The sequence below is a fragment of the Delphinapterus leucas genome, chromosome 14 (genome assembly GCF_059928025.1).
Source record: "Delphinapterus leucas isolate spDelLeu-1000000601 "Yukka" chromosome 14, BTC_Dleu_Yukka2, whole genome shotgun sequence".
NCBI lineage: Eukaryota > Metazoa > Chordata > Mammalia > Artiodactyla > Monodontidae > Delphinapterus > Delphinapterus leucas.
Window position 1 is genome coordinate 49,879,816 of NC_143142.1, and position 27,041 is coordinate 49,906,856.

The following is a 27,041-nucleotide window of genomic DNA, read 5'->3' on the forward strand; positions in this document are numbered from 1 at the left end:
AACTCCTACAGAACACCTACTGAATGCTGGAAGAAGCCCTCAGGCCTCCCAAAAGGCAAGAAACTCCCCACGTACCTGGGTAGGGCAAAAGAAAAAAAAAAAAACAGAGACAAAAGAATAGAGACGGGACCTGCACCAGTGAGAGGGAGCTGTGAAGGAGGAAAGGTTTCTACACACTACAAGCCCCTTCGCGGGCGTACACTGCGGGTGGCGGAGCGTGGGAGCTTCGGCGCCGCAGATGAGAGCGCAGCAACAGGGGTGCAGAGGGCAAAGCGAAGAGATTCCCACACGGAGGATCGTTGCCGACCGGCACTCACCAGCCCGAGAGGCTTGTCTGCTCACCCACCAGGGCGGGCGGGGCTGCGAGCTGAGGCTCGGGCTTCACTCGGAGCGCAGGTAGAGGACTAGCGGCGTGAATACAGCCGGAAGGGGTTAGTGCACCACGGCTAGCCGGGAGGGAGTCCGGGGAAAAGTCTGGACCTGCCGAAGAGGCAAGAGACTTTTTCTTCCCTCTTTATTTCCTGGTGCGCGAGGAGAGGGGATTAAGAGCGCTGCTTAAAGGAGCTCCAGAGACGGGCGCGAGCCGCGGCTAAAAGCGCGGACCCCAGCGACGGGCATGAGACGCTAAGGCTGCTGCTGCCGCCACCAAGAAGCCTGTGTGGGAGCACAGGTCACTATCCACACCCGCCTGCCGGGGAGCCCGTGCAGCCCGCCACTGCCAGGATCCCGGGATCCAGGGACAACTTCCCCGGGAGAACGCATGGTGCGCCTCAGGCTGGTGCAACGTCACGCCGACCTCTGCCGCCGCAGGCTCACCCCGCATCCGTACCCCCCCCTCCCCCCGGCCTGAGTGAGCCAGAGCCCCCGAATCAGCGGCTCCTTTAACCCCGTCCTGTCAGAGTGAACAACAGACGCCCTCCAGCGACCTGTACGCAGAGGCGGGGCCAAATCCAAAGCTGAGCCCCGGGAGCTGTGAGAACAAAGAAGAGAAAGGGAAATCTCTCCCAGCGAAGCCGCGGATTAAAGCTACACAATCAACTTGATGTACCCTGCATCTGTGGAATAAATGAATAGACAACGAATCATCCCAAATTGAGAAGGTGGGCTTTGAGAGCAAGATTTATGATTTTTTCCCCTTTTCCTCTTTTTGTGAGTGTGTATGTGTATGCTTCTGTGTGAGATTTTGTCTGTATAGCTTTGCTTTCACCATTTGTCCTAGGGTTCTATCTGTCCGTTTTTTTTTACTTTTAAAAAAATTTTTTTTCGTAATAATCTTTATTTTAATAACTTTATTTTGTTTTACCTTACTTTATTTTATTTTATTTTATCTTCTTTCTTTCTACTTTTTCTCCCTTTTATTCTCAGCCATGTGGATGAAAGGCTCTTGGTGCTGCAGCCAGGAGTCAGTGCTGTGCCTCTGAGGTGGGAGAGCCAACTTCAGGACACTGGTCCACAAGAGACCTCCCAGCTCCACGTAATATCAAACAGCGAAAATCTCCAAGAGATCTCCATCTCAGCACCAGCACCCAGCTTCACGCAACGACCAGCAAGCTACACTGCTGGACACCCTATGCCAAACAACTAGCAAGACAGGAACACAACCCCACCCATTAGCAGAAAGGCTGCCTAAAATCATAATAAGTCCACAGACACCCCAAAACACACCACCAGACGTAGACCTGCCCACCAGAAAGACAAGATCCAGCCTCATCCACCAGAACACAGGCACTAGTCCCCTCCACCAGGAAGCCTACACAACCCACTGAACCAACTTTAGCCACTGGGAAACAGACACCAAAAACAACAGGAACGACGAACCTGCAGCCTACAAAAGGGAGACCCCAAACACAGTAAGATAAGCAAAATGAGAAGACAGAAAAACACACAGCAGATGAAGGAGCAAGATAAAAACCCACCAGACCTAACAAATGAAGAGGAAATAGGCAGTCTACCTGAAAAAGAATTCAGAATAATGATTGTAAAGATGATCCAAAATCTTGGAAATAGAATAGACAAAATGCAAGAAACATTTAACAAGGACCAAGAAAAACTAAAGATGAAACAAGCAACGATGAACAGCAAAATAAATGAAATTAAAAATACTCCAGAAGGGATCAATAGCAGAATAACTGAGGCAGAAGAACGGATAAGTGACCTGGAAGATAAAGTAGTGGAAATAACTACTGCAAAGCAGAATAAAGAAAAACGAATGAAAAGAACTGAGGACAGTCTCAGAGACATCTGGGACAACATTAAATGCACCAACGTTCGAATTATACGAGTTCCAGGAGAAGAAGAGAAAACGAAAGGGACTGAGAAAATATTTGAAGAGATTATAGTTGAAAACATCCCTAATATGGGAAAGGAAATAGTTAATCAAGTCCAGGAAGCACAGAGAGTCCCATACAGGATAAATCCAAGGAGAAACACGCCAAGATACAAATTAATCACACTGTCAAAAATTAAATACAAAGAAAACATATTAAAAGCAGCAAGAAAACAAAAAAACAACAAATAACACACAAGGGAATCCCCATAAGGTTAACAGCTGATCTTTCAGCAGAAACTCTGCAAGCCAGAAGGGACGGGCAGGACATATTTAAAGTGATGAAGGAGAAAAACCTACAACCAAGATTACTCTACCCAGCAAGGATCACATTCAGATTTGACAGAGAAATTAAAACCTTTACAGACAAGCAAAAGCTGAGAGAGTTCAGCATCACCAAACCAGCTTTACAACAAATGCTAAAGGATCTTCTCTAGGCAAGAAACACAAGAGAAGGAAAAGACCAACAATAACAAACCCAAAACAATTAAGAAAATGGTCATAGGAACATACATATCGATAATTACCTTAAACGTGAATGGATTAAATGCTCCCACCAAAAGACACAGCCTGGCTGAATGGTTACAAAAACAAGACCCATATATATGCTGTCTACAAGAGACCCACTTCAGACCTAGAGACACATACAGACTGAAAATAAGGGGATGGAAAAAGATATTCCATGCAAATGGAAACCAAAAGAAAGCTGGAGTAGCACTTCTCACATCAGACAAAATAGACTTTAAAATAAAGACTATTACAAGAGACAAAGGAGCACACTACGTAATGATCAAGGGATCGATCCAAGAAGAAGATATAACAATTGTAATATTTATGCACCCAACATAGGAGCACCTCAATACATAAGGCAAATACTAACAGCCATAAAAGGGGAAATCGACAGTGACACATTCATAGTAGGGGACTTTAACACCCCACTTTCACCAATGGGCAGATCATCCAAAATGAAAATAAATAAGGAAACACAAGCTTTAAATGATACATTAAACAAGATGGACTTAATTAATATTTATAGGACATTCCATCCAAAAACAACAGAATACACATTTTTCTCAAGTGCTCATGGAACATTCTCCAGGATAGATCATATCTTGGGTCACAAATCAAGCCTTGGGAAATTTAAGAAAATTGAAATTTTATCAAGTATCTTTTCCAACCACAACCCTATGAGACTAGATATCAATTACAAGAAAAAAAACTGTAAAAAATAGAAACACATAGAGGCTAAAAAATACACTACTAAATAACCAAGAGATCACTGAAGAAATCAAAGAGGAAATCAAAAAATACCTAGAAACAAATGACAATGAAAACACGATGACCCAAAATCTATGGGATGCAGCAAAAGCAGTTCTAAGAGGGAAGTTTACAGCAATACAATCCTACCTTAAGAAACAGGAAATATCTCGAATAAACAATCTAACCTTGCACCTAAAGCAATTAGAAAGAGAAGAACAAAAAAACCCCAGAGGTAGCAGAAGGAAAGAAATCATAAAGATAAGATCAGAAATAAATGAAAAAGAAATGAAGGAAATGATAGCAAAGATCAATAAAACTAAAAGCTGGTTCTTTGAGAAGATAAACCAAATTGATTAACCATTAGCCAGACTAATCAAGAGAAAAAGGGAGAAGACTCAAATCAATAGAATTAGAAATGAGAAAGGAGAAGTAACAACTGACACTGCAGAAATGCAAGGGATCATGAGAGATTACTACAAGCAACTCTATGCCAATAAAATGGACAACCTGGAAGAAAGGGACAAATTCTTAGAAACGCACAACCTGCCAAGACTGAATCAGGAAGAAATAGAAAATATGAATAGACCAATCACAAGCACTGAAATTGAAACTGTGATTAAAAATCTTCCAACAAACAAAAGCCCAGGACCAGATGGCTTCACAGGCGAATTCTTTCAAATATTTAGAGAAAAGCTAACACCTATCCTCAAACTCTTCCAAAATATAGCAGAGGGAGGAACACTCCCAAACTCATTCTATGAGGCCACGATCACCCTGATACCAAAACCAGACAAGGATGTCACAAAGAAAGAAAACTACAGGCCAATATCACTGATGAACATAGATGCAAAAATCCTCAACAAAATACTAGCAAACAGAATCCAACAGCACATTAAAAGGATCATACACCATGATCAAGTGAGGTTTATTCTAGGAATGCAAGGATTCTTCAATATACGCAAATCAATCAATGTGATACACCATATTAACAAACTGAAGGAGAAAAACCATATGGTCATCTCAATAGATGCATAGAAAGCTTTCGACAAAATTCAACACCCATTTATGATAAAAACCTTGCAGAAAGTAGGCATAGAGGGAACTTTCCTCAACATAATAAAGGCCATATATGACAAACCCCCAGCCAACATCGTCCTCAATGGTGAAAAACTGAAAGCATTTCCACTAAGATCAGGAACATGACAAAGTTGCCCACTTTCACCACTCTTATTCAACATAGTTTTGGAAGTTTTAGCCACAGCAATCACAGAAGAAAAGGAAATAAAAGGAATCCAAATCAGAAAAGAAGAAGTAAAGCTGTCACTGTTTGCAGATGACATGATACTATACATAGAGAATCCTAAAGATGCTACCAGAAAACTACTAGAGCTAATCAATGAATTTGGTAAAGTAGCAGGATACAAAATTAATGCACAGAAATATCTTGCATTCCTATACACTAATGATGAAAAATCTGAACGTGAAGTCAAGAAAACACTCCCATTTACCACTGCAACAAAAAGAATAAAATATCTAGGAATAAACCTACCTAAGGAGACAAAAGACCTGTATGCAGAAAATTATAAGACACTGACGCAAGAAATTAAAGATGATACAAACAGATGGAGAGACATACCATGTTCTCAGATTGAAGAATCAACATTGTGAAAATGACTCTACTACCCAAAGCAATCTACAGATTCAATGCAATCCCTATCAAACTACCACTGGCATTTTTCACAGAACCTGAACAAAAAATTTCACAACTTGTATGGAAACACAAAAGACCCTGAATAGCCAAAGCAATCTTGAGAACAGAAAACGGAGCTGGAGGAATCAGGCTCCCTGACTTCAGACTATACTATAAAGCTACAGTAATCAAGACAGTATGGTACTGGCACAAAAACAGAAAGATAGATCAATGGAACAGGATAGAAAGCCCAGAGATAAACCCACGCACATATGGTCACCTTATCTTTGATAAAGGAGGCAGGAGTGTACAGTGGAGCAAGGAAAGCCTCTTCAATAAATGGTCCTGGGAAAACTGGACAGGTACATGTAAAAGTATGAAATTACAACACTCTCTAACACCATACACAAAAATAAACTCAAAATGGATTAAAGACGTAAATATAAGGCCAGACACTATAAAACTCTTAGAGGAAAACATAGGCAGAACACTCTATGACATAAATCACAGCAAGATCCTTTTTGACCCACCTCCTAGAGAAATGGAAATAAAATCAAAAATAAACAAATGGGACCTAATGAAACTTCAGAGCTCTTGCACAGCAAAGGAAACCATAAACAAGACCAAAAGACAACCCTCAGAATGGGAGAAAATATTTGCAAATGAAGCAACTGACAAAGGATTAATCTCCAAAATTTACAAGCAGCTCATGCAGCTCAATAACAAAAAAACAAACAACCCAATCCAAAAATGGGCAGAAGACCTAAACAGACATTTCTCCAAAGAAGATATACCGACTGCCAACAAACACATGAAAGAATGCTCAACATCATTAATCATTAGAGAAATGCAAATCAAAACTACAATGAGATATCATCTCACACCAGTCAGAATGGCCATCATCAAAAAATCTAGAAACAATAAATGGTGGAGAGGGTGTGGAGAAAAGGGAACACTCTTGCACTGCTGGTGGGAATGTGAATTGGTACAGCCATTATGGAGAACAGTATGGAGGTTCCTTAAAAAACTACAAATAGAACTACCATATGACCCAGCAATCCCATTACTGGGCATATACCCTGAGCAAACCATAATTCAAAAAGAGTCATGTACCAAAATGTTCATTGCAGCTCTATTTACAATAGCCAGGAGATGGAAACAACCTAAGTGTCCATCATCGGATGAATGGATAAAGAAGATGTGGCACATATATACAATGCAATATTACTCAGCCATAAAAAGGAACGAAATTGAGCTATTTTTAATGAGGTGGATGGACCTAGAGTCTGTCATACAGAGTGAAGTAAGTGAGAAAGTGAAAGACAAATACCGTATTCTAACACATATATATGGAATCTAAGAAAAAAAAGAGTCATGAAGAACCTAGGGGTAAGACAGGAATAAAGACACAGACCTACTAGAGAATGGACTTGAGGATATGGGGAGGGGGAAGGGTAAGCTGTGACAAAGTGAGAGAGTGGCATGGACATATATACACTACCAAACATAAAATAGATAGCTAGTGGGAAGCAGCGCATAGCACAGGGAGATCAGCTCAGTGCTTTGTGACCACCTAGAGGGGTGGGATAGGGAGGGTGGGAGGGAGGGAGACGCAAGAGGGAAGGGATATAGGAACATATGTATATGTATAACTGATTCACTTTGTTATAAAGCAGAAACTAACACACCATTGTAAAGCAATCATACTCCAATAAAGAGGTTAAAAAAAAAAAAAAGGGAGAAGCCATTTCCATGAAGAACCATAAATGGTCAATAAACATGTGAGGAAAATACTTTAACTCAAGCTCACTAATTTAAAAGAAATGCAAGTTAAAACATGAGGTGGGCTTCCGTGGTGGCTCAGTGGTTGAGAGTCTGCCTGCCGATGCAGGGGACATGGGTTCATGCCCCGGTCCGGGAAGATCCCACATGCGGAGCAGCTAGGCCCGTGAGCCATGGCCACTGAGCCTGCGCGTCCAGAGCCTGTGCTCCGCAACGGGAGAGGCCACAACAGTGAGAGGCCCACGTACCCCCCAAAAAAAGAAAAACGTGAGGCATCATTTTTTAATCTAGCGAACAGCCAAAGAAAAATATAAACCATAAAACTTAAGCCAGCTAAGTTCCAGTGAAAAATGGAAAAGTCCTGCATTAGAGGTGCAATGTCTGGGACCCCAGAGTGTCCTTGAACTACGGCGACTTCGGCGTATCTTGTCACACGTTGCCTGACATTGGGCAGAGTCTATGGCTGTAAAATGAGCATAAATAGCTATTGCACAGAGCAGTTGGAAGGCTCAAACGATACGCAGAGGGAAAAGGAATATAAATGGTGGTTACTTTTTGTTCAGCGCGTTCATCCACGGGTTTACTTATGTCGGCAGTACGGAAAATGCACAGGAATTACAGGAAAATGACACGACACAAATCAGGAGGAAGAAAGCCAGGGTAGGAGGTGGCCGAGGCGTGCAGCAGTGCCCTAGGGGATGGCGACGTCCCCCTAAGATCCCCGCCTCTAGAGCATCCTAGCCCTGGCGTCGATGCTCCACGGGGCCCTCAGCCACCCCGGGAAGGCGGTGGGAGGGCCGGAGTCACGCGCTGATTGGCTGACTGTGAGCACGGGGCGGGACGGATGGAGGTTCGGGGAGGGGGGGCGCGCGAGCGGAAGGCCGCGAGCGCGCATTTCCGGTCTTTGTGGCTCGCAGCTGCAGGTCCGGGGCTCGTGCCCTGGCGGCTCCTGAGCTTCGCGGTGAGGGACACGGGGCTTGAGACGGAGCGGGGGCGGGGAGGGCGCGCGGTCGGGGCGGTGGGCGCTGGGTGGAGGAGCCCCGCTTCTCGGCCTGCCCATCTCCGGGTCTCGGCACCTTGTCCGGGCGGCGTCTCCGAGTGTCCTGGGGACGCAGAGGAGACCAGCACTGCCCCTGCTTTCCAGCGGAAAGGGCAGTTATTCCCCCACCGCCGTGATTTCGCAGATGCTGCGATTTAACCGGGATATAAAAATAGGCTAGTGCGGCAGGGCTTGTTAACAAACCACGGATTTGTAGGCTAAATATTCTGTTCTCTAAAGTTAACTGTAGTGTTAGTGTTCAGATGTACTGATCTGTCTTGCTAATTCAGGGGTACACCTTTCTATCAATATTCTCCCATCCAAAGATCAGATCATGATCGGTCTATATATTACAAAATTAAAAACATTTATTTGTTGCCATATTTCACTTTTTAAAATGTTTATTCCCCTATCTTCTAAGCTTTTTGAGAGTTGAGATTAACGTTTTTGCTTTTGTGTCTCTATAATATCTGACATTTGCGCACATGGTAAGCATTTAACAAATACTTCTTGGTTAATTTCTAGGTAGACTCATTTATTCACGAGCAAAAACCTTTGTATCTTAATACCTGGCTCGGGACAGAGCCCATAATAAGTGCCTCAATGTTTGTTGAAGAAGCGCATTAAATACTAAATTTAATCAAATGGCAAACGTCCAACAATGTTTTTATTTAAATCAACTCATGTTTAATATGGATTTTTAAAAATGTTTTATTACTACCTAAATGAAAAGCACCATTATGTGCCATAGGTTAAAGGTAACTAAAAATAAACGTTTAAAAATCAGCATATCAAATCCTAGCTAGATACTGTTACCCATGGAAGTCTGAGGCCTATAGTTTATTTAAAAGGGAATTCTGTAAGTAACATCTTCAGAAGGTGTTAAAGACAGACTATTCTGCTTGGTACAAACAGATTGACAGAGAATTGAAAAGGAAATTCCTCAATATGTGATTCATGTTAATATTGCATTCTTTTGCCTCTAAAATAATTTCTCATAGCATAAATGTGGTAGGAATTCTACAAAATGAGAGACGTTGAATGAGGTGATTTTTAGTTTTGTCATTTATTACTTAGTTACAGTCTCAAACCTGATCCCTTTCCATATATTACTCCGATGACTGATCTTTATTATTGTAAGTTCTTAGAGCGATGACTGATCTTTATTATTGTAAGCTCTTAGAGGTTTTTTTTCATTGCTGTAAGTTAACAGTGCTTTTATATCCTTCAGGAAAGAAGAGATTACTCAAAAGCAACTGAAGTAGAGGACCTAGTTGTAGTGAGCTTTTTGCTAAGCTGTTTCAGCTCAGAACGGCTATGGAATCCGGAGCAGTTTCAACCCCAGTACCTCAGAATTCTCAGGAACAAGAGCTAATACTAGTGAAAGTAGAAGAAAGCCTTTCTTGGGGTCAGAAACTTAAGCAGAATGGGAGTACCCGATCCTGCCAGGAATTGTTTCGCCAGCAGTTCAGAAAGTTTTGCTACCAGGAGACACCTGGGCCCCGGGAGGCTCTGGGCCGACTCCAGGAGCTTTGCTGTCAGTGGCTGAGGCCAGAGTTGCACACGAAGGAGCAGATCCTGGAGCTGCTGGTGCTGGAGCAGTTCCTGAGCATCCTGCCTGAGGAGCTGCAGATCTGGGTTCAGCAACACAGTCCAAAAAGTGGCGAGGAAGCTGTGACTCTGTTGGAGGATTTGGAGAGGGAATTTGATGATCCAGGGCAGCAGGTGAGAACAGGGAGATGTGATATATTTTGGGAAAAGGAATCTACTTCCTGGAGCATGTGGCGGCATCATAAGAATGGGGTGAGAATTTGTCTCTACTGAACCGTAACCCTGAAGTGACTACCAGGGCCATACCTGTCTCTGTCCTTAAACAGTTCTTTTGTTCCTATCCGTCACCCCTGGAGATGTCTTCGGTGACCTCTTGGAGATTTTTACTAAGCATTTTCCCTAGGGATTTTCTCACAAAGAAATTTTCTCACAAATTTTACTGATTTCAGGTCCCAGCTAGTCCACAGGGACCAGCAGTGCCATGGATGGATTTGACATGTCTTGGAGCATCCCAGGAGTTAACAAACATCGAACTCCAGCCTTTAAAGACACAGCTGAAACCCTGGGAACCTTGCCTTTCCCCCAGAAGCGGTAAGAAGTAGAAACTCATCTGGGAACTGTTATCAGGCCTCTGGTCTTGAGGGTAGAAAATTTACAACATTTTACAGCATGCCCCATGTGAGCCTCACGTTTATTATTCTCGAATGGAGGTGCTCACTCTCGAGCACCTTTGTATTCAGCAATCCTGATGAATTGCAGTCAGCCCTCCTTGTGTCAGTTTCCCCATCATTTATCCACTTATTCCTTCATTTCATGACTTAATAAGGTGCTAGTACACGTCTGTATTGTGGTAGGCACTGGGTCTCTATCCTGAAAGAACTTTCAAGCCAGGATGGGGTGGTGGACAAGCAAAAAGGCAATTACAATACAGTATAGGGTAGTAAATTACAGAATAATTAATGTACTATGGGGGCACATATAAAGGCACCCACCCTAACTCCACCTTAGAGGTCCAAGGAGTACTTCCTGGAGGGAGAGACATCTAAGCTAGGACTTGAACTCTGAGTAGAAGAAAGCCAGGTAAATAGGTGGGAGGAGGAGATTCCCGAGCTAAAGGGAAAAACTGTTTCTCTGCTTACAACATTTCTGACACTGCATATGTGGGGTTTTCCCTCCCATTAAGCAATTCTGACACTAACTACCCAGAACCAGTGCAGACCCCACAGGTTAAGGTTTCAGTCCCAAGAGACTGCCTCCCACATCAGATGCCAGTTGCATGTAATGAGTCCCCAGATTATCCACACTTCTGTCCGATATGGCTGCAAATTGGTGCTTCCACAACCCCCTCCTCAGGTTTCATAATTTGCTATAATGGCTCACAGGACTCAGGGAAACACCTTACTTACCATTACCTGTTCATCATAAAGGACAGAAATGAACAGCCAGATGAAGAAGTCCATAGCGCAAGGTTCAGAAGGGTCCTGAGCACAAGAACTTCTGTCTCTCTGGAGTTTGGGGTTCACCACTCTCCTGGGTGCATTCGCCATCCCTGAAGCTCTCTGAACCCCTTTGTTTAAGGTTTTTATGGAGGTTTTGTTAATTAAATCATTGGCCATTGGTGATTGATTAACTCAATCTCCAGCCCCTCTCCCTGGAGGTCAGAGGATGGGTCCAAAAGTTCTAACGCTCTAATCAACCAGCCGCCCTGCCCTCCAAGAGTCAACTCATTAGCATAACCTCCGGCACCTTCTCATCTCTACCACAGAGGAAATTTTCAGGGGTTTTAAAAGCTCTGTGCCGGGAACTGGGAGTGAGGCCAAATCTATATTTCCCACATTACAGTATCACATGAGCAAAGTCCACAAAATCCTGAAGGTGAGAGATTACAATCCATTCCGGGAATTTCAGGTAATTTAATTTAACTTGAAGAGAGAACTCCTAGGGGAGAGCTGGTTAGAGGGAAACTAGAGACGAAACTGGGACACAGATTGTGAAAACGTGTCTGTCATGCTCATTCGTTTGTACAGTACAGTGGGGAACAGTTGAAGGGTTTTAGACGAGTGAGTGACATGATCAGATTTGTGTTTTAGGACTCAGTTGCAGAGCGGGAATGGATTTGAGGAAGGCGAGAGTAGAGTCTGGTTAGAGACAGTTGTAATCCAAGTGGCCACAGTGAATAAATCAATATGTATTGTGGTGAGAGGTGGGAAAGATCACGGCTGACTCCTGTTCTTCTGCATTTAACTTGAATTGCAGTAGCTGGTCGTTAAACGTGGAGCATGTGGGAGAGGAGTTGAGGGTGATACTCAGGTTTCGGTCTTGAACAACTTGGTTAATGGCGGTGCTATTCATATAAGTGGGAAAACATAAGGAAAAAATACATATGATGATGTGTTTAGTTTGGGACATTTTGGTGCTTGTCAAATATTTACAGGTAATATGGCCAATTAGCATTGGATACGAGAGTCTAGAGCTTCATAGAACTGGGATAGAATTGGGGATCTGGGGAGATATTAGCTTATAATGTAAGTAGTGATTGAAGCTTAGGACATAGAGAGTTGGTGGAGTGAGGATATATGAGAGCTCAGAACAGAACCCTGAGAAACTCGTGTTCGAGTGATTGACCTTGAATCTAAGAAGGAACAGCCACAGAAATCAGGCTAATGTATTTGGAAGACAATGGCTCTGGAAGGAAGATGTGGTCCCCAGTGTCAGTGCTACAGAGAGGCCAACTAAGTAAGATCCAGAAAGAAGCCATTGGATTTAGCAGCTATGAAGCTGATTTTGATGAGAGTAGTTTGGGGGGTGGGCGGCGCACAGGTATGGCAGAAACCAGATTACAGAATGGGAACGAGTACCAACAACCGTTTGAAGAAGCTTTATTCTCAGTGGGAGTGATGTTGCATGAGGGAGATGTGTAGGCAAGGAGCTTGATTTAAAAAGATGAGAGAGACTTGAATTTATTTAAATGCTGACGAACAGGAGTCAGCAGAGAAAGAGATTGAAAACAACAGGAAAGGAATAGTGGGTAACTGATGAACTGAAGTCTCAGAGGAAGCAGGAAAGGGTAAATTTCAAACTGTAGATGTAGGCCTTAGTATTAGAAAGGAGGAGGGACCCTATTTTGACCAGTTAAAAAAAAGATACATGCAGATGGCTTTATGTTTGTAAGTAGAAGCATCTGTTTTCTCTCACGTAGAAAGGGAGTATTGAAAGTGGAGAAATAAAAAGTTGTTTTTTTGCTGTTGTCATTTCAGATTGTGAAAACAATGGATCAGCAACAAAGAAGGACATTTCAGGAGAGAAATTGCAAAGACTTCCCCAGGACCCTTCATTTGGAGGAATTAGTGAACATGAAAGCAGTTCAGAGTGGCAGCAAGGAAGTGCTACAGGGGAGAAATTAAGAAGATCCCCTTCCCAAGGGGGCAGTTTTAGTCAAGTAATCTTCACACACAAATCTCTAGGAAACAAAGACCATCCTGAGCCCCAGAGAAGCTTGATTCTAAATACAAACTCTATAACGTATCAGAAAGTTCCTGCAGAAGAGAGACCTTACAGGTGTGATGTATGCGGGCACAGCTTCAAACAGCATTCTGCTCTAACACAACATCAGAGAATCCATACTGGAGAAAAGCCGTACAAATGTAGCCAGTGTGGGAAGGCCTTTAGTTTAAGGTCCTATCTTATTATTCATCAGAGAATTCATAGTGGTGAGAAAGCATATGAATGTAGTGAATGTGGGAAGGCCTTCAACCAGAGCTCAGCCCTCATTAGACATCGGAAAATCCATACTGGTGAGAAAGCTTGTAAATGTAATGAATGTGGCAAAGCATTCAGTCAAAGTTCATATCTCATTATCCATCAAAGAATTCACACTGGTGAGAAACCCTACGAGTGTAATGAGTGTGGGAAAACCTTTAGCCAAAGCTCAAAGCTTATTAGACACCAGCGAATTCATACAGGAGAAAGACCTTATGAATGTAATGAGTGTGGAAAAGCTTTCAGGCAGAGCTCAGAGCTGATAACCCATCAGAGAATACATAGTGGAGAGAAACCCTATGAATGTAGTGAGTGTGGAAAAGCCTTCAGTCTGAGCTCAAACCTCATCAGACACCAGAGAATTCACAGTGGAGAGGAACCTTATCAGTGTAATGAATGCGGCAAAACCTTCAAAAGGAGCTCAGCCCTTGTTCAACATCAGAGAATCCACTCTGGGGATGAGGCTTACATATGTAGTGAATGTGGGAAGGCTTTCAGGCACAGATCAGTCCTCATGCGCCATCAGAGAGTCCACACTGTAAAGTGACTTATGAATACAATCAATACTGTAAATACTTCAGTCAGACTTCTATCTTTGTTAGTCAAAAGGGTTTAATTTACTTTGGAGTAAGACTCCATGGGGATGGTTGTACAGTACTAGGTCTCGAATCAATCTGACTTTATACAGCACGTGCCAGTGCTCATGCACATTGTCCCCTGAAAGCTTTTCCTGTGACTAATTAGAAGAGCAGACAGAAGAATCATTGCTTCCACCTTTCTCTTACCAGTAAGAATACTCAGGAACTGTGAAAGATGGGACTATAACATTGAAACATCATTTTCCGTGAGAATGTCACAAAGGGCACCAGCAACTCTGTCACTGCATCTAATTGTCAGTGGGCCAGATTTGGAGGATGGTGTGGAGAGTATGAGGGACATTTTGTCTCAGGAATGCAAAAATTGTACTGACCAGTTAAGAACAGTGGCAGGGCAGCGAGATATGGGGAAACAGTTTCATCGATGACTTATTGAGCCCACGGCAGACCAGAAGTGAGATAGTGAAAAGGAAATACAAATTAAGTTATCCAACAGTTATTTTTTGAGTGGCTGCTTTGTGCCAGGCACTAGAGATACAGTGGAGAATAAGACCATACCTTCAGTTTCACAGACAACACAAAACAGGCAGTGACACTGTGGTACAATCCGTGCTGTGTGATGTTAAGGAGCACCTGGCCCAACCTTGGATCGGGGAGGCTTCTGAGAAAAATTATCTGAAGGATGAGTGGCCAGGAAGGTAGGCCAGCCAGGAAGAAAGTCTGGCACATCTGAGGAAAGGAAAAGGCCATTTTGCCTGGAGTATTTTTGAGTTCCTTTTGAAGTGGGTTCCTGTCTGTAGGAAAAGCATGCATGTGGCCAGAATCTCTGTTTACTACAGTTCCTATAGTGAAACTGAGCCAGTGGAGAAATTTGTTAATAGACAAAACCTGGAGTCCTTGGAGCATGGCGTGGTGAGGAGCTTTGTCTTGGTTTGTATGACCCCAGGGGAAGGGTTAAAACGTAGCTTCTTTGTCCAACCTGGAGGCTAGGCCTTCCGTGTGGGTGAGGGCAGAGCCCAGTCTAGAAGTTAAGAGTCTTAGAGTTCCAAATCTCACCCTCGCAGACATAAGGACTCCTTTGGTTCTTAAGACGTGACCAGTGCTTCTGTCGGCTTCCTCCTAACTCCCCAGGCTCCGGGTCGGAAGCCGCTATGGCTGCCGTATCATTTGTTTCTGGGTCTGTACTCCCACAGTTCCTAGTGCGCGCCCCTAGGCTCAGGCACTAAAAACTTCCTCCACTGCTGGGTCTGTTACTCTCCAGGCGCCTCACGTGTGTTCAGTTTTGTCATATCAGCAGTATTTCACAGTCTTGTGAACTTTGTTAAAGACCATGCTAAAGGGAAATAACAGTAACAGTCACGGTCCATCCAGAGAGACTGCCCTCTTCTGAGGGACCCAGCAGGAAAAGGATCCCTAGACTGGTGCTTCTCAGTGCAATGCAGAAAGGTGTATAGGTTAGTCAGCAACAGAAATGTTATTTAAAATACCTAATAGGTCAGAGTTACAACACACCTTACCAAAAATTCAAGCCTTTGGGAATCTCGAGTCCTGCACATAGGAAGAGTTTTCATGAGGATAAATAGAGAAGTAATGCCTCTATTGGGGCATGAGCATGTAGTAACCAGTAAGAATGGCAGGAGGACTAGATGCCCATGCTTGGAGAGAGAATGTGAGAAAAGAAAGGGCTAGGTTAAATAACAAAATAGCATGGTAAAGCTATTCAACTCATATTCCTCTTCCACAGAGGAAGATCCAATCAAACTGAAAAGGGCAGAACAAATGTTAAGTAGGAATTGATACAACATATATTACAAAAGGCAAATATTCTTTATATAGAGGGTTCTTACATATATTGGTAAGAAACATAATAGGTACTTGCAAAGGGCTTTGTGTATATGTATTACTTCTCAGCCCATATTTTGCAGATGAAGAAATGAAGGCTTGAGGTCATGGCTTACTCAAGATCATGTAGCTACAAAGTGGTGACCTCAGACTTTAAACCCAGGCAGTAGGAATCCAGAACGTGTCTGGGGAGCCACTTCTCTGTACTATCTCCCCATGAAAAAGTCCCAGTAGAAAAAAGTAGTACCTAAATAGGCAAATCACAAAAGAATAAATGCCAATGGACAGTAAATATTAGCCTTGCTAGAATTAAAAATGTATATTAAAGCAAGAGTTGAGATGGCGCTTTTTTTCCCTCATAAAACTAACAAAGATTCAGGGAAATTGGGACTCTAATGCTGCTGGTGAGATGTGAGTAGATGCTGTCTGTGGCAATCAATACCAGAAGCCTTAAACATTGCCTTTTGACTTTAAAATTCTACCTGGAAATGTATGCTTCAGAAACCATCATGAATGTATACAAAGTCTTAAAAGCTGTTAAAAGTGATGTTGATTAATATTAAATAAGAAAGCGTTCATATCTTAAGTAAAAATATAAGACGATATGTACAATACGATTTGTGTAAAAATATATTTATGCATTAAAAATATTGGAAATATATATAATCTTAATGCTATACTGGTTATATCTGAGTAATAAGATTATAGGAGATTTAATTTTTTTGTGTGTTTGTGTCTTCCAATTTTTTCTACAATAAATATCTAAAATTTCTAAAGTTAGAGAAAAAAAGGTTTAAAAGGGAATGGAAGCCCAGGATAGCTGAGAAATTATCAAGAAAAGCATGTGCTTTCTATGGCATCTCTGTGCCTTCCAAGTCCTAGGCAGTTAGCTAACTCGTTAACTGATCTGTGACTTCCTAACTGGTAAGTGACAATGGCAGATGTACTCATCTGACTAGTGTACAAAAAAACCAGCGCAAATTATAAATCTCTGTGCAAATATAAGTTATTTGCATGAAAGTGATTATAGTTGAGAAAAGCAATAGCCTTGAAGTGAAGACTTCTGTTCTCATTAGTGCTTCTCCGTGAATTCTGCAGCCATAAGCAAGTCACCTGACAACTCTGGACCCTCAGTTTAAGAGAGCTGAAGTAGGTGATCTCTTACAGTTAAAGCTTCAACAGTCTATATGAAACAGAGGGGGCACCAAGTAGGTGGATGTCAAAGGTAATTGTTTTTTCCTTCACCAGAGTTGCCTGAGGAAAAGTAATCCATCCCTTTCCTTTCTGCTCAGAGCCCTCATTTCTCTCGGTGTAGAGGCAGTCCACTGTTTACCTTAAATGGGTCGTGCGCAGATTCATGGATTTAAAAAGATGTGGAATTTAGGCAAAGTGCTTAATACCAGTTTCCTACCTCTCCACTCCTCCCTCCTCACTTCCACAGGCTGCAGTTAATACTGTCCAGATGAGAGGATTAGAAATTTAAGCAAGTCTGACCTTGGTCTCTCCAAGCCCCTCTGTGAACAACTTTGCTTCTTTTGCCCCGTAAAGTGAATCCTTAGAGCAAGGAGGATTGCCAATCATTTCCATGCAGAAGGAACTGACCTGAAGAGCATTTCTGCAAAGTCAAGAGGAAGGGTGAGCAGGGTAGGCAGACCTACCCCCTGCTCTCTGATGGCCCAAAACCAGATGTTGCTGCTCAGTAACTTTATCGTTCACAGCTCTCTTGTTGGCAGGCACAAATGATAGATCTAAAGGGTCATGGGGTGTTCTTGCACATGTGTGTCTATTAAGGACCTGCTGAGAGGGGAGGGGAAAGCTGTGGCATTCTCCCAGGCTCTTGCTCCCAAGGTGGGGAAGCGTCCTGATTCTTGTGGACGATGCGTCTGTTTGTAGAGGCTACTTGCTCTCATTCCCATGTTCTTTCAACCACAGTGCAGCTCCAGATGTCCCCTCAATTTTGTGACTTCACCTGGTGAACTGCAGCCCCAGGGACTAGGTATCGTTTCCAGACATGTTTTGGCCCAGGAATCAAAGCTAAGACCACCAATTCCCTGCCTTCTTCCCACAACTCCTTCCCCCATTCTCCCAGCACATCTCCATTCGTGTTACGGTGCTCCCTATTACTGAATGATTAATTTCAAAGCAAAACTTAAAACTCAAATTTTATTACAAGACATCTTGCATTATATTCTAATACTAAATAGTTAAAGTATAAACAATGAGGTCCTACTGTATAACACAGGGAACTATATTCAATATCCTGAGATAAATCATAATGGAAAAGAATATTAAAAAAGAATGTGTATATATATATGTATAACTGAATCACTTTGCTGTACAGCAGAAATTAACGCCACATTGTAGATCAACTACAAAAAAAATTTTAAATAAACAGTTGAAGTATATAATCAAAAGTATAAGTGTTAAAATCACTTACTAAAAATGATTTACCAAACAAGATTTTCACCAAAAAAAGTACACATATATTAGGGTTGGGGGGGGGTGTAAAAAAAAATCTACTAGAAGTACTCCAAAATGTTAACAAAGTTTCTATGGATGGTGGGATCGTGGGTGATTTATACTTTCTCATTTTCTGTACTATCAACATTTACAATTAATTCACAATCAGTAAAAAAAATATTAAGTGGTATTAAAAACATGAAATCATTTGATTGTCACCCATAGGAAAAGGCAACTCTCTATCCATTTGAAGGATCTTTTTAGATTTCTGACTGGCCTCACTAATAATCCTACAACCTCTGGACACAAAAGCTGTCTCCCTAATTTCACCTCTCCTATTACCCACAACAACTTTGATTATCACATCTTCTTCAGAAGTGACAGTATCAGGAAGGGAAATCAGGACATCTTAGAAGAGGACTCAAACTTCCTCTTAGGTATTAACTGCCCTCAGCAATTGTGAGTTAGTTAAAACTGCCAAAATAAAAATTGGAGAAGTAGAGTTTTGAGGAATATTCAACAAATAATCATTGCCCTCACGTAGCTTAGCATCTGTGAGTCTGGTGATGAGAGGAGGGAAGAGGGAATAAGGAAGGCAGACCTCCCATTCCCGTGTTCCTGTCAGCTTCCCATTTCCTGGGCCCTAGGGTCATGGGACACAAGCACTTCAGTCCCCACTGTCCCTCTAGCCTCCAATATGTATTCTTTCTTTGGTGTACAAACATGCCTTTTTCCATACAACGCAGCAAAGTCTTCCATCACTCTAATTCTCCTAAGTACTCCAAGAGAACTGGGATAGGCCACCCAACTCAGTGACTAAATAGGAAGAGAGGAACAAACACCTGTCCTGACTTCTGAACCAGGGGCCCCCAAGAAAAAATTCCTGCCAGAGAGTTCAGAGGAAGGAATGTCTCCAGATCCTCTGTTCATGCCATTGCATGTGCTATAACCTCTGCCTGTAACATTCTTCTCTTCCTTCTTGTCTTGGTCTGGCTAACTTCTACCCACCTTTTATGCCTCAACTGAGATTTCATCACATCCAGGAAGCCTTTAGTGACTCATGGACCAGGCTAGGTACTCCCCTGCCATACATGCATTTCAACAGAACCATATATATATATATATATATATCATATATCCCATTATATCACATATATATCATATATACATATCCCATTATTCACCCCCAAAGTGAATTCCTAGTATTTCATAGTTGTACAACTCTTACCCAAAGAGTTAAACTCTGGTGTGAGTTCTCTGATGCTGCATAAGGCCTGATCTATGCCTAAATGTTTTCTTACATTCACTACATTCATAAGGCTTTTCTCCAGTGTGGATTCTCTGGTGCTGGGTGAGGGCTGAGCTCTGATTGAAGGATTTTCCACATTCATTACATTCATAAGGTTTCTCTCCAGTGTGAATTCTTTGATGTTCAGTAAGGATAGAGCTTCTACCAAAAGCCTTACCACATTCAATACATTCATAGCCTTTGTCTCCAGTGTGAATTTTCTTATGCTGAATAAGGGCTGAGCTCCGGCTGAAAGCTCTCCCACATTCACCACATTCATAAGGTTTCTCTCCAGTGTGAATTCTCCGATGCCGGATGAGCTCTGAGCTGCCCCTGAAAGCTTTTTTACATTCACAACATTCGTAGGGTTTTTCACCACTATGAATTCTCTGATGTCTAACAAGGTCTGAGCTCAGACTAAAGGCTTTGCCACATTCTTTACATGCATAAGGTCTCTCTCCAGTATGAGTTCTCTGATGTCTAATCAGCTTTGAGCTCTGGCAAAAGGCTTTCCCACAGTCGAAGCACTCATAGAGCTTTCCCGCAGCGTGAATTCTCGGTTGTGTTATAACATTTGAGTTCAGACTGAGACTTCCTTCACCTTCATTACATTCCAGGACACTCTCTTCTGTGGAGATTTCCTTGTTGAAGCTTGTCAGGCTAAAATGTCTTTCCTGGGAAGGGAGCTGACTCATTTTGTCCCCTGAAGCACTTCCTTTTGGCTTCTCAAAATTGTCCAGACCTCCCAAAGCTTCTTCAACTACCTGTCCTGAAGGAGTTTCCCCAGGGAGTCGTCTTGAGGATATCATGGCTGCTGATGCCACACATTCAATAATTTCTTGCTTTGCTGTCAACAATTTGTCAGCCACCAGCTTGCCATCTAAAAATGTGAACAGAAAATGCAAGTGTCATTTGCTCCCCATGTTGGAAGAAAAGAACTTACTGTAGCAGAAACAGAAAATAAACCAAATGAAATAGGTATTTACCTATTAGAAGGAAAACTCTTAAAAACTAGCTTCCCAACCTAGAATTTAGAAAAGTGGCCTGGGGTAGGGAGAGTTGGCACCCTCAGAGAGTAATATAGACTAGAATGAGAGTCAGCATTGGAAAGGAGGGATGGTGAACAGGGCAAGACATTAGTTAAAGGAGTTAGTGATAAACAGGAGTAGCAGTGAGAGACCAGGAAGCTGGGAGACAATCTTGGGTTAGAGGAGAAGATGTGCTTTTAGGTAATGAGGGAAAGGAAAAGAGGTGATAAAGAGTAATTAGAATAAAGACAGATGTCTAAGAGTCTTGAATCAGCAGTGCTTCTACAAAAATAGGAGAGCAGGAGATACAATTAGGAAATGCTTTAGGGGTTAGAATTGGACAGAGGTAGGTGGTACAAAGGTAAATTGCAGATTCTGGCAGGTTCTAAGTTGATCAAATGATTATAAGCAAATAGAATAAGACATGCAGAGCATAAGAAAAGGAATATTGTGAGTTCCTGACTCATTCTGGGGCCAGGTGGGAGTCTTCTATGTTCACTTTTTTATGTATAAATGGTCAAAGATGGTGGATGGAAACAAGAGGCAGACGTGACTGCCTGGTACCAAACCTTCAGCTCTCACACGACACACCCCTCTCATTTCTAGATTTCTAGTAACTCAGAACAGGAGACTACTGGATGATGGCTGAGGTAACTTCAATTATTTTGAGTGGGGAAAATCTGAAGAACTGTTAAGTTACTTTCGTCCCCCCCAAAGCCCTCTAAACTTATATGAATTTTACAGATCAGGAAACGAAGGCTCAGAGAGGCTATGTCACTGATGTAAGGCCACAGAATTAATAACTGGTAGAGTCGGGATTCTAACAAAGATGCTTAACATCAAGGCTTGCTCTTTCCCCCTATGTCATCTGCTTTCCCTACTGGAAGGAAGCAGGGCTGTAGTTGCACTAAGAAAAAAAAATTAATTTAAAAACCATTTTTATTTAGCTTCAGAAAAGTCATGTTTTTCTATGAAAACAAATACTTCTTTTTGATATTCTTGGAGTTCATCACACTTCAAACACAACAATAAAGGCTCACAATGATTACCTGACCAAAGCAGGGGGCTATCCAGCTTCCCTTTTCCTCACTCCTTACCAGAAATCACAGATGGACAACACTGCCTCTTAGATCAGGACAGAACACTAAAATTCACACTGTTCTTGGATCTTAAATAGAAATTTAAATTACTCAAGGCTATGCTCGTTCAAAAAGGGAAAATTTATGAATAAAAGCATAATATATAAAAAAGGCAGAAGAATAATAAGCACCAACTTGGTTAAAGTCAGAGACCTGACAACCTAATGAGAAATCTTGTGAAAGTAGTAAATAGGTCAAATTATAAAGAGTATACATTATAAAGGGTATAAAGTGGCAATAAAATTGTGTAGGGACAAATTTAGGGCTGTGAAAATTAGAAAAGCAATGTAATTTATAGGATTTAAAATACTTCTTCAAATTCTATAATCACATGAAGACAAATTATGAGACCAGAGAAAAATCTTGACCTTAGATGTATCGATCAGGAAAATACCAAGACTCTTATTCTTTCAACTATATATGTATATTACATTTTTAAAAATTAGGATAAACAGTTAACTAGAGTAATTCCTGGAAATGACAGAGATTAAAAGTAGAATATGAGATGATTACTTGAATATTTAGAAATATTGGTACAAAAATAATCCAAATAATCTAATTGATATCTTCCAAGAGTGAGTGATAATTTACAATCAAGCCCAAAGTCCAGATGCTGGAGGGCAGAGTACAGATTATAGGAGGCTCTTTGGAAGAGAAATAAGCCACAGGTTCCTCTGCAGAAGAGCTCTTCTATATAACATCCCCTCACCCCATCCCACTACTTCCCTACCTTTTCAGTGACCTGTATGGTCTAAAATCATCTTAACTCGGACTTGGCCTTTAATTGCACATGGACAAATATGATTCAGCCTTAATACTATATAGATGATGCTCCACTACCCACTCAGATCCCCTGCACCAACACAGTGCCTCCTTCCCCCAGCTGCTGTGAGTGTTGGCTCCTAACGACCCACAGCTTCCCTCTTCTCTGGAGCATTGCCCTGGCTGATGAAAGCCACCTGGCCTAGGAAATTACTTCCACCCTCACTGCCCCCCAACCCCGCCTCAAGAAGGAACAACTCAGCAGTACAATTATGCTCCAGGGGGTCCTCCCAAAGCCCCACCTCATGGATTAAGCCAAGGCTAGGTTTTACCCGAGACCATATCATTGCTTGATCTTTTCCCTTCCTAACCCTACCTCTCTCACTCGATCACAGAGTTCTCCTGAGGAGCACGCCCTCAGTAAACCACCTGCACTCAAATCTCCATCTCAGGCTCTTCTTCTAGCAAAACAGACTGCTAGGCTAGTGAAGAAGCTAAGGAAAATTATATATTATATTATATAACCAAGAGTGTAAGGTTGTAAAAATGACATGGCAACTCTTACAATCCTATCAAGGTGGATTCCTCCAATGATTTAATCCTTATTGACCTAGGTAAAAGATGTGAAATGATCCACATTAATTCTTCAGAGGTGGAGCTAAGACCCTCAAGACTAAAAAGAGATCATCATAATGAGATTTATCAGAAACCCAGTCAAGGCCATTCAAGACCATATACTTAGGAATCAGGCATAAACGGAGGATGAGGACATTTTGCTAAGGCCAAGGAAGGCTGGAAGATGGAATCACTGTGGCCATAAGTTGATTGAGTCAACAACATAATACCACTGTGAAGGGGCAAACAAATAAAAATATATAGAGTGCAACAAATAAGAGTTGGGGTGTGTGTGAATCTACCTTGTAAATTGACCAGATCTTCATTAGAGTACTTTATTTTTTTATCCCTGTACTTCAAATGAATGTGGAGAAACTGAAGCACATCCAGAGGAATGAGCTGTGATGACCGGAGAGATGGAACACAGATGGAATCAGAGGCAGTGAAATGCTTAGTTAAAACAAAGTCAAAGGGCAGTGTACTCATTACCTTCAAGAACAGTGTGTTTTATGAGGATTCTGCTGAACAAATAAAATAAAATGGAATTAAATTAAAGCAGTAAGTAGTTCATATGGACACAGAGAAGAAGTTTAATACCGTTTTAGTTTGCCAGTCTGCCTGCCGTAACAAAATACCCTACACTGGATGGCTTAAACAACAGAAATTTATTTTCTCACAATTCTGGAGGCTGGAAGTCCAAGATCAAGGTGTTGGCAGGTTTGGTATCATTTGAGGTCTATCTCTCCTTGGCTTGCAGTGGCTCCTTCCCACTGTGTCCTTATACGGTTGTCCCTCGATTTGTGTTATGTCCCAATCTCCGCTTCTTACAAGGACACCGTCATATTGGATTAGGGCTCACCCTAACAATCGCATGTTAACTTATTTACTTATTTAAAGGCCCTATCTCAAATACAGTCATATTCTGGGGTACTGGGTGGGGGTAGGGCTTCAACATAGAAATTGGGGGGACATAATTCAGGCCACAACAAATATCAGTATGAAAAGCCCAAGAACGACTTAAAAAATTACAGCACAGTCTCTGTTCCTCAAGACCTTAAAAGAAGGAAATAGAAGTAATCTACCCTAACTGATCTAGATATTTACCTACTTTAAGGCAGGGGACTTGAGGAGATGATTTTTTTTAAATCCACTTGAATGTAGTTTTTGCTTGATGCGGAAAATATTTAAGTGGGCTTACTTGGCTAATGATGTGGGCGGGGGGGCGCTGGGAGGGAGTTTCCTAGGAGGTCTCAGTGTACAGATGCATGGATACCTTTGGTGAATGCCAAGGTCCAAGATCTAACCCTTGACCTTGGCCTCATAAACCTAACTTTATCATCATACAATGAATAGATTTACCTCTTGGGGTTAACTCTCATTAGCCAAGCTCATGAAGCTGAGCAATAAAACCATAACAAAAATTAATGAGTAATTTAACTGTCACACAGACCAGACTAGACTAATGTACGTTTTTATTATAGCTAGGCTTCATAGGAATTTAATAAGATTGCTTGGTAAAGATGAAATCAGAAGGGTAGTTGGCTGTAACAAACTTGTTAATGAGAACAAGTTAACAGGCCTGATGTACATGCTGCCCATAGGGATGATTTTGCCAATAACATAATCAAAGCCCTTTTGGTCAGCTTCAAATCCACCCTTCAGTGCCCTGCCTGTGCTACACTTCTCCCTGGCCAGCTGACAACGATGTGAGCTTTAACAGTAGGGGCTGAACAGACCCTGGAGGAGGAAGGGGCTTTTCTTCCTGGTGCTGGTGTGCTCTCTTTTTCCCTGCAACGTGTGGGGGACCCAGCAGTGCCAATCAGTTTCAGGGGCACCATCCCTGAGGGTGGCTTTGCAGCAAGTTCTGTGTCATGGCACCTCCCCATGGTGGTGGGGGGGGGCCTCCTGGCACCCCAGAGGGTAGCTTCTCAGTGAGTTCTGCCCCCTAGAACACACAATTTCCCCCCACCCATGAATGGCTTTCCTTCATACGCCAAAGAGCAGTTTCCCAGCAAATCTGCCAGCAAGCACTCAGGGGGCATCTCCATCCAGTGGAACATAGCTGTGTCCTCTCCAACAAGATCTGGATCTCAGTTCTGCCAAGGGAGGGGGAAGATGCAGCACCCTCTTGCAGATTTGTTCCTTTCTTGGGCGCTCTGCCTCAACCCTAGAGACTCCCTGTATGTGTTATTTCTGTATACTTTATGGGGGTTTTAAAAACTAATTAGTAAGTAATCCTCTGTCATAATTAATAATTCTTAACATTAAATTTTCCCTTTTCAAGTTACTATGTGGTTTCTCTTATTGATACATTATGCATCTCCATCTTAGAGACTGCCTTGCCAGTAGGACCATAATATTAAAAAACCAGAATACTGCTCTTTGAATATTATGGAGATTATTAGAGAATTTTATTAGAGACCTTAATTCTTAACCCCAAATTAGAAATTATATTGGAATTTCAGATTCTAGGCAGAGCCAATGGAAGAATATTTCTAGGCAAGGGGGCTTTTTCACAGCACTTAATGACAGTCATAAGAGGCAGTTATTAAGAAAATGACCCATGCCACGGATTTAAGCCCTCACCTCCGCCCTCAACCTCAATGGACTGTGGCTCCTCACCTCTCTCACAGAAACCCTGGGGCTCCTGAATCTCATTCTTGCCCTGGTTCTCCAAGGGCTCGAGCTGGATACTCAGCGACTTCAGTGCTCCCACAGATGTCATTTCCTTCCAGATCATTCCTTGGCCATGAGCTGTGTCCTAGGAGTAATCAAGTACCAACACTATGATTCTGAGGACATACAAGAGGAAAACCCCTAGATTAACAGGGCAGGGCAGCCAGAATCAGAAACTCATTCAGGTGATTAGATAGAAAACAACAAGACTAAAAGCTCTAGTGACTTGATCCCAGTGCACAAATAATAACCCAAAGGACAAAAATTTTATAATTCTCGGGGAGCCCAGTCAAGGCCACTCAGAATGGCTTCCTCATTAACTTACAGTCAGTAAAACAAGCAAACAAAACACCTACTTACCTGTTGCCTTGGCTCGTCAAGCTCTTTCTCCAGCTCCTCCAGCATCACCACAGCTTCCTCTCCACTCCCTGGTTGGTTCTCTCGAAGCCAGGTCTGCAGCTCCTCTGGCAGGATGCTCAGGAACTGCTCCAGCACCAGCAGCTCCAGGATCTGCTCCTTGCTGTGCACCTCTGGCCTCAGCCACTGACAGCACAGCTCACGGAGCCGGCTCAGAGCCTCCCGGGGCCCCGCGGAGTCAGAGTAACCGAACTGCCTGAACCGCTGGCGGAAGGCCTCCTGACTATAGGCATTGCCCTGAAGGCCAAAGTCCTGCCCCCAAACATAATTTTCTTCTTCGACCTTCACAATTATGAGTCCTTCCTGCTCTTTTGGAGCATGGTAGACCAAGGCTGCCGACTTTCCTGCCATTCTGGGCAGAGATAGTCTGAAGAGGCTGCCTAGTTGAAGCAGGGAGGGGATGGACGTCTCGTGTCTGAGAGGTTCTTTCTGAATTCCAGTTCTCCAAAGAGCTCCTGAGGTGGACAATGCTAATATCACACAGGGGAAGAAAATGTGTTTAGAATATAAATTCAGGTGTTTGAAAACCAGTTGCCACCGAGTGTAGCACTGTAAAGAAAACTGACTAAAAGGGAGCTTCCATGTAAATAATACATTTATAGATGATTCAGGATTTTTCTCAGGATGTAAAACAGAAAAGTTAAAGTACCACTGAAATAAATTCAACTTTTTGTAACAATGTTAGAGACAACATTAGGGATAATAACTAATGCTTATACATCATGGAAATCAGGAAAAACACTATAGTATATTATCACCTCTCAGAATAATAACCACCATTTTACTGAGCACCTACTAGATGCCAAGCACT

General features: G+C 42.3%; 2 protein-coding genes across 2 annotated transcripts; one reads left to right on the forward strand and one right to left on the reverse strand.

Moving 5' to 3' along the window:
* The first annotated feature begins 7,557 nt into the window (after positions 1–7,557).
* ZNF397 (zinc finger protein 397) lies at positions 7,558–19,135 on the forward strand. The gene is made up of 4 exons (XM_030760589.2): positions 7,558–8,019; positions 9,329–9,822; positions 10,098–10,239; positions 12,906–19,135. The coding sequence occupies exons 2-4, from the start codon at positions 9,415–9,417 to the stop codon at positions 13,952–13,954; spliced, it is 1,599 nt and encodes a 532-aa protein (XP_030616449.1). The 5' UTR covers positions 7,558–8,019; positions 9,329–9,414; the 3' UTR covers positions 13,955–19,135.
* ZSCAN30 (zinc finger and SCAN domain containing 30) lies at positions 18,024–26,657 on the reverse strand. Its single transcript, XM_030760594.2, has 3 exons — positions 26,174–26,657; positions 25,760–25,898; positions 18,024–20,473 (listed from the first exon to the last, which is right to left on the reverse strand). The coding sequence occupies exons 1-3, from the start codon at positions 26,579–26,581 to the stop codon at positions 19,542–19,544; spliced, it is 1,479 nt and encodes a 492-aa protein (XP_030616454.1). The 5' UTR covers positions 26,582–26,657; the 3' UTR covers positions 18,024–19,541.
* Positions 26,658–27,041: the final 384 nt, after the last annotated feature.

What these genes read in the sequence shown, in the direction of transcription:
- ZNF397 (XM_030760589.2), top strand. Translation starts at nt 9,415, where the DNA reads ATGGAATCCGGAGCAGTTTCAACCCCAGTACCTCAGAATTCTCAGGAA. An exon ending in TTGATGATCCAGGGCAGCAG is followed by an intron (nt 9,823 to 10,097) that starts GTGAGAACAGGG and finishes TACTGATTTCAG; the next exon opens with GTCCCAGCTAGTCCACAGGG. An exon ending in TTGCCTTTCCCCCAGAAGCG is followed by an intron (nt 10,240 to 12,905) that starts GTAAGAAGTAGA and finishes TTGTCATTTCAG; the next exon opens with ATTGTGAAAACAATGGATCA.
- ZSCAN30 (XM_030760594.2), bottom strand. Translation starts at nt 26,581, where the DNA reads ATGGCAGGAAAGTCGGCAGCCTTGGTCTACCATGCTCCAAAAGAGCAG. An exon ending in TTGACGAGCCAAGGCAACAG is followed by an intron (nt 25,899 to 26,173) that starts GTAAGTAGGTGT and finishes GATTACTCCTAG; the next exon opens with GACACAGCTCATGGCCAAGG. An exon ending in CCAGGGTTTCTGTGAGAGAG is followed by an intron (nt 20,474 to 25,759) that starts GTGAGGAGCCAC and finishes TCACATTTTTAG; the next exon opens with ATGGCAAGCTGGTGGCTGAC.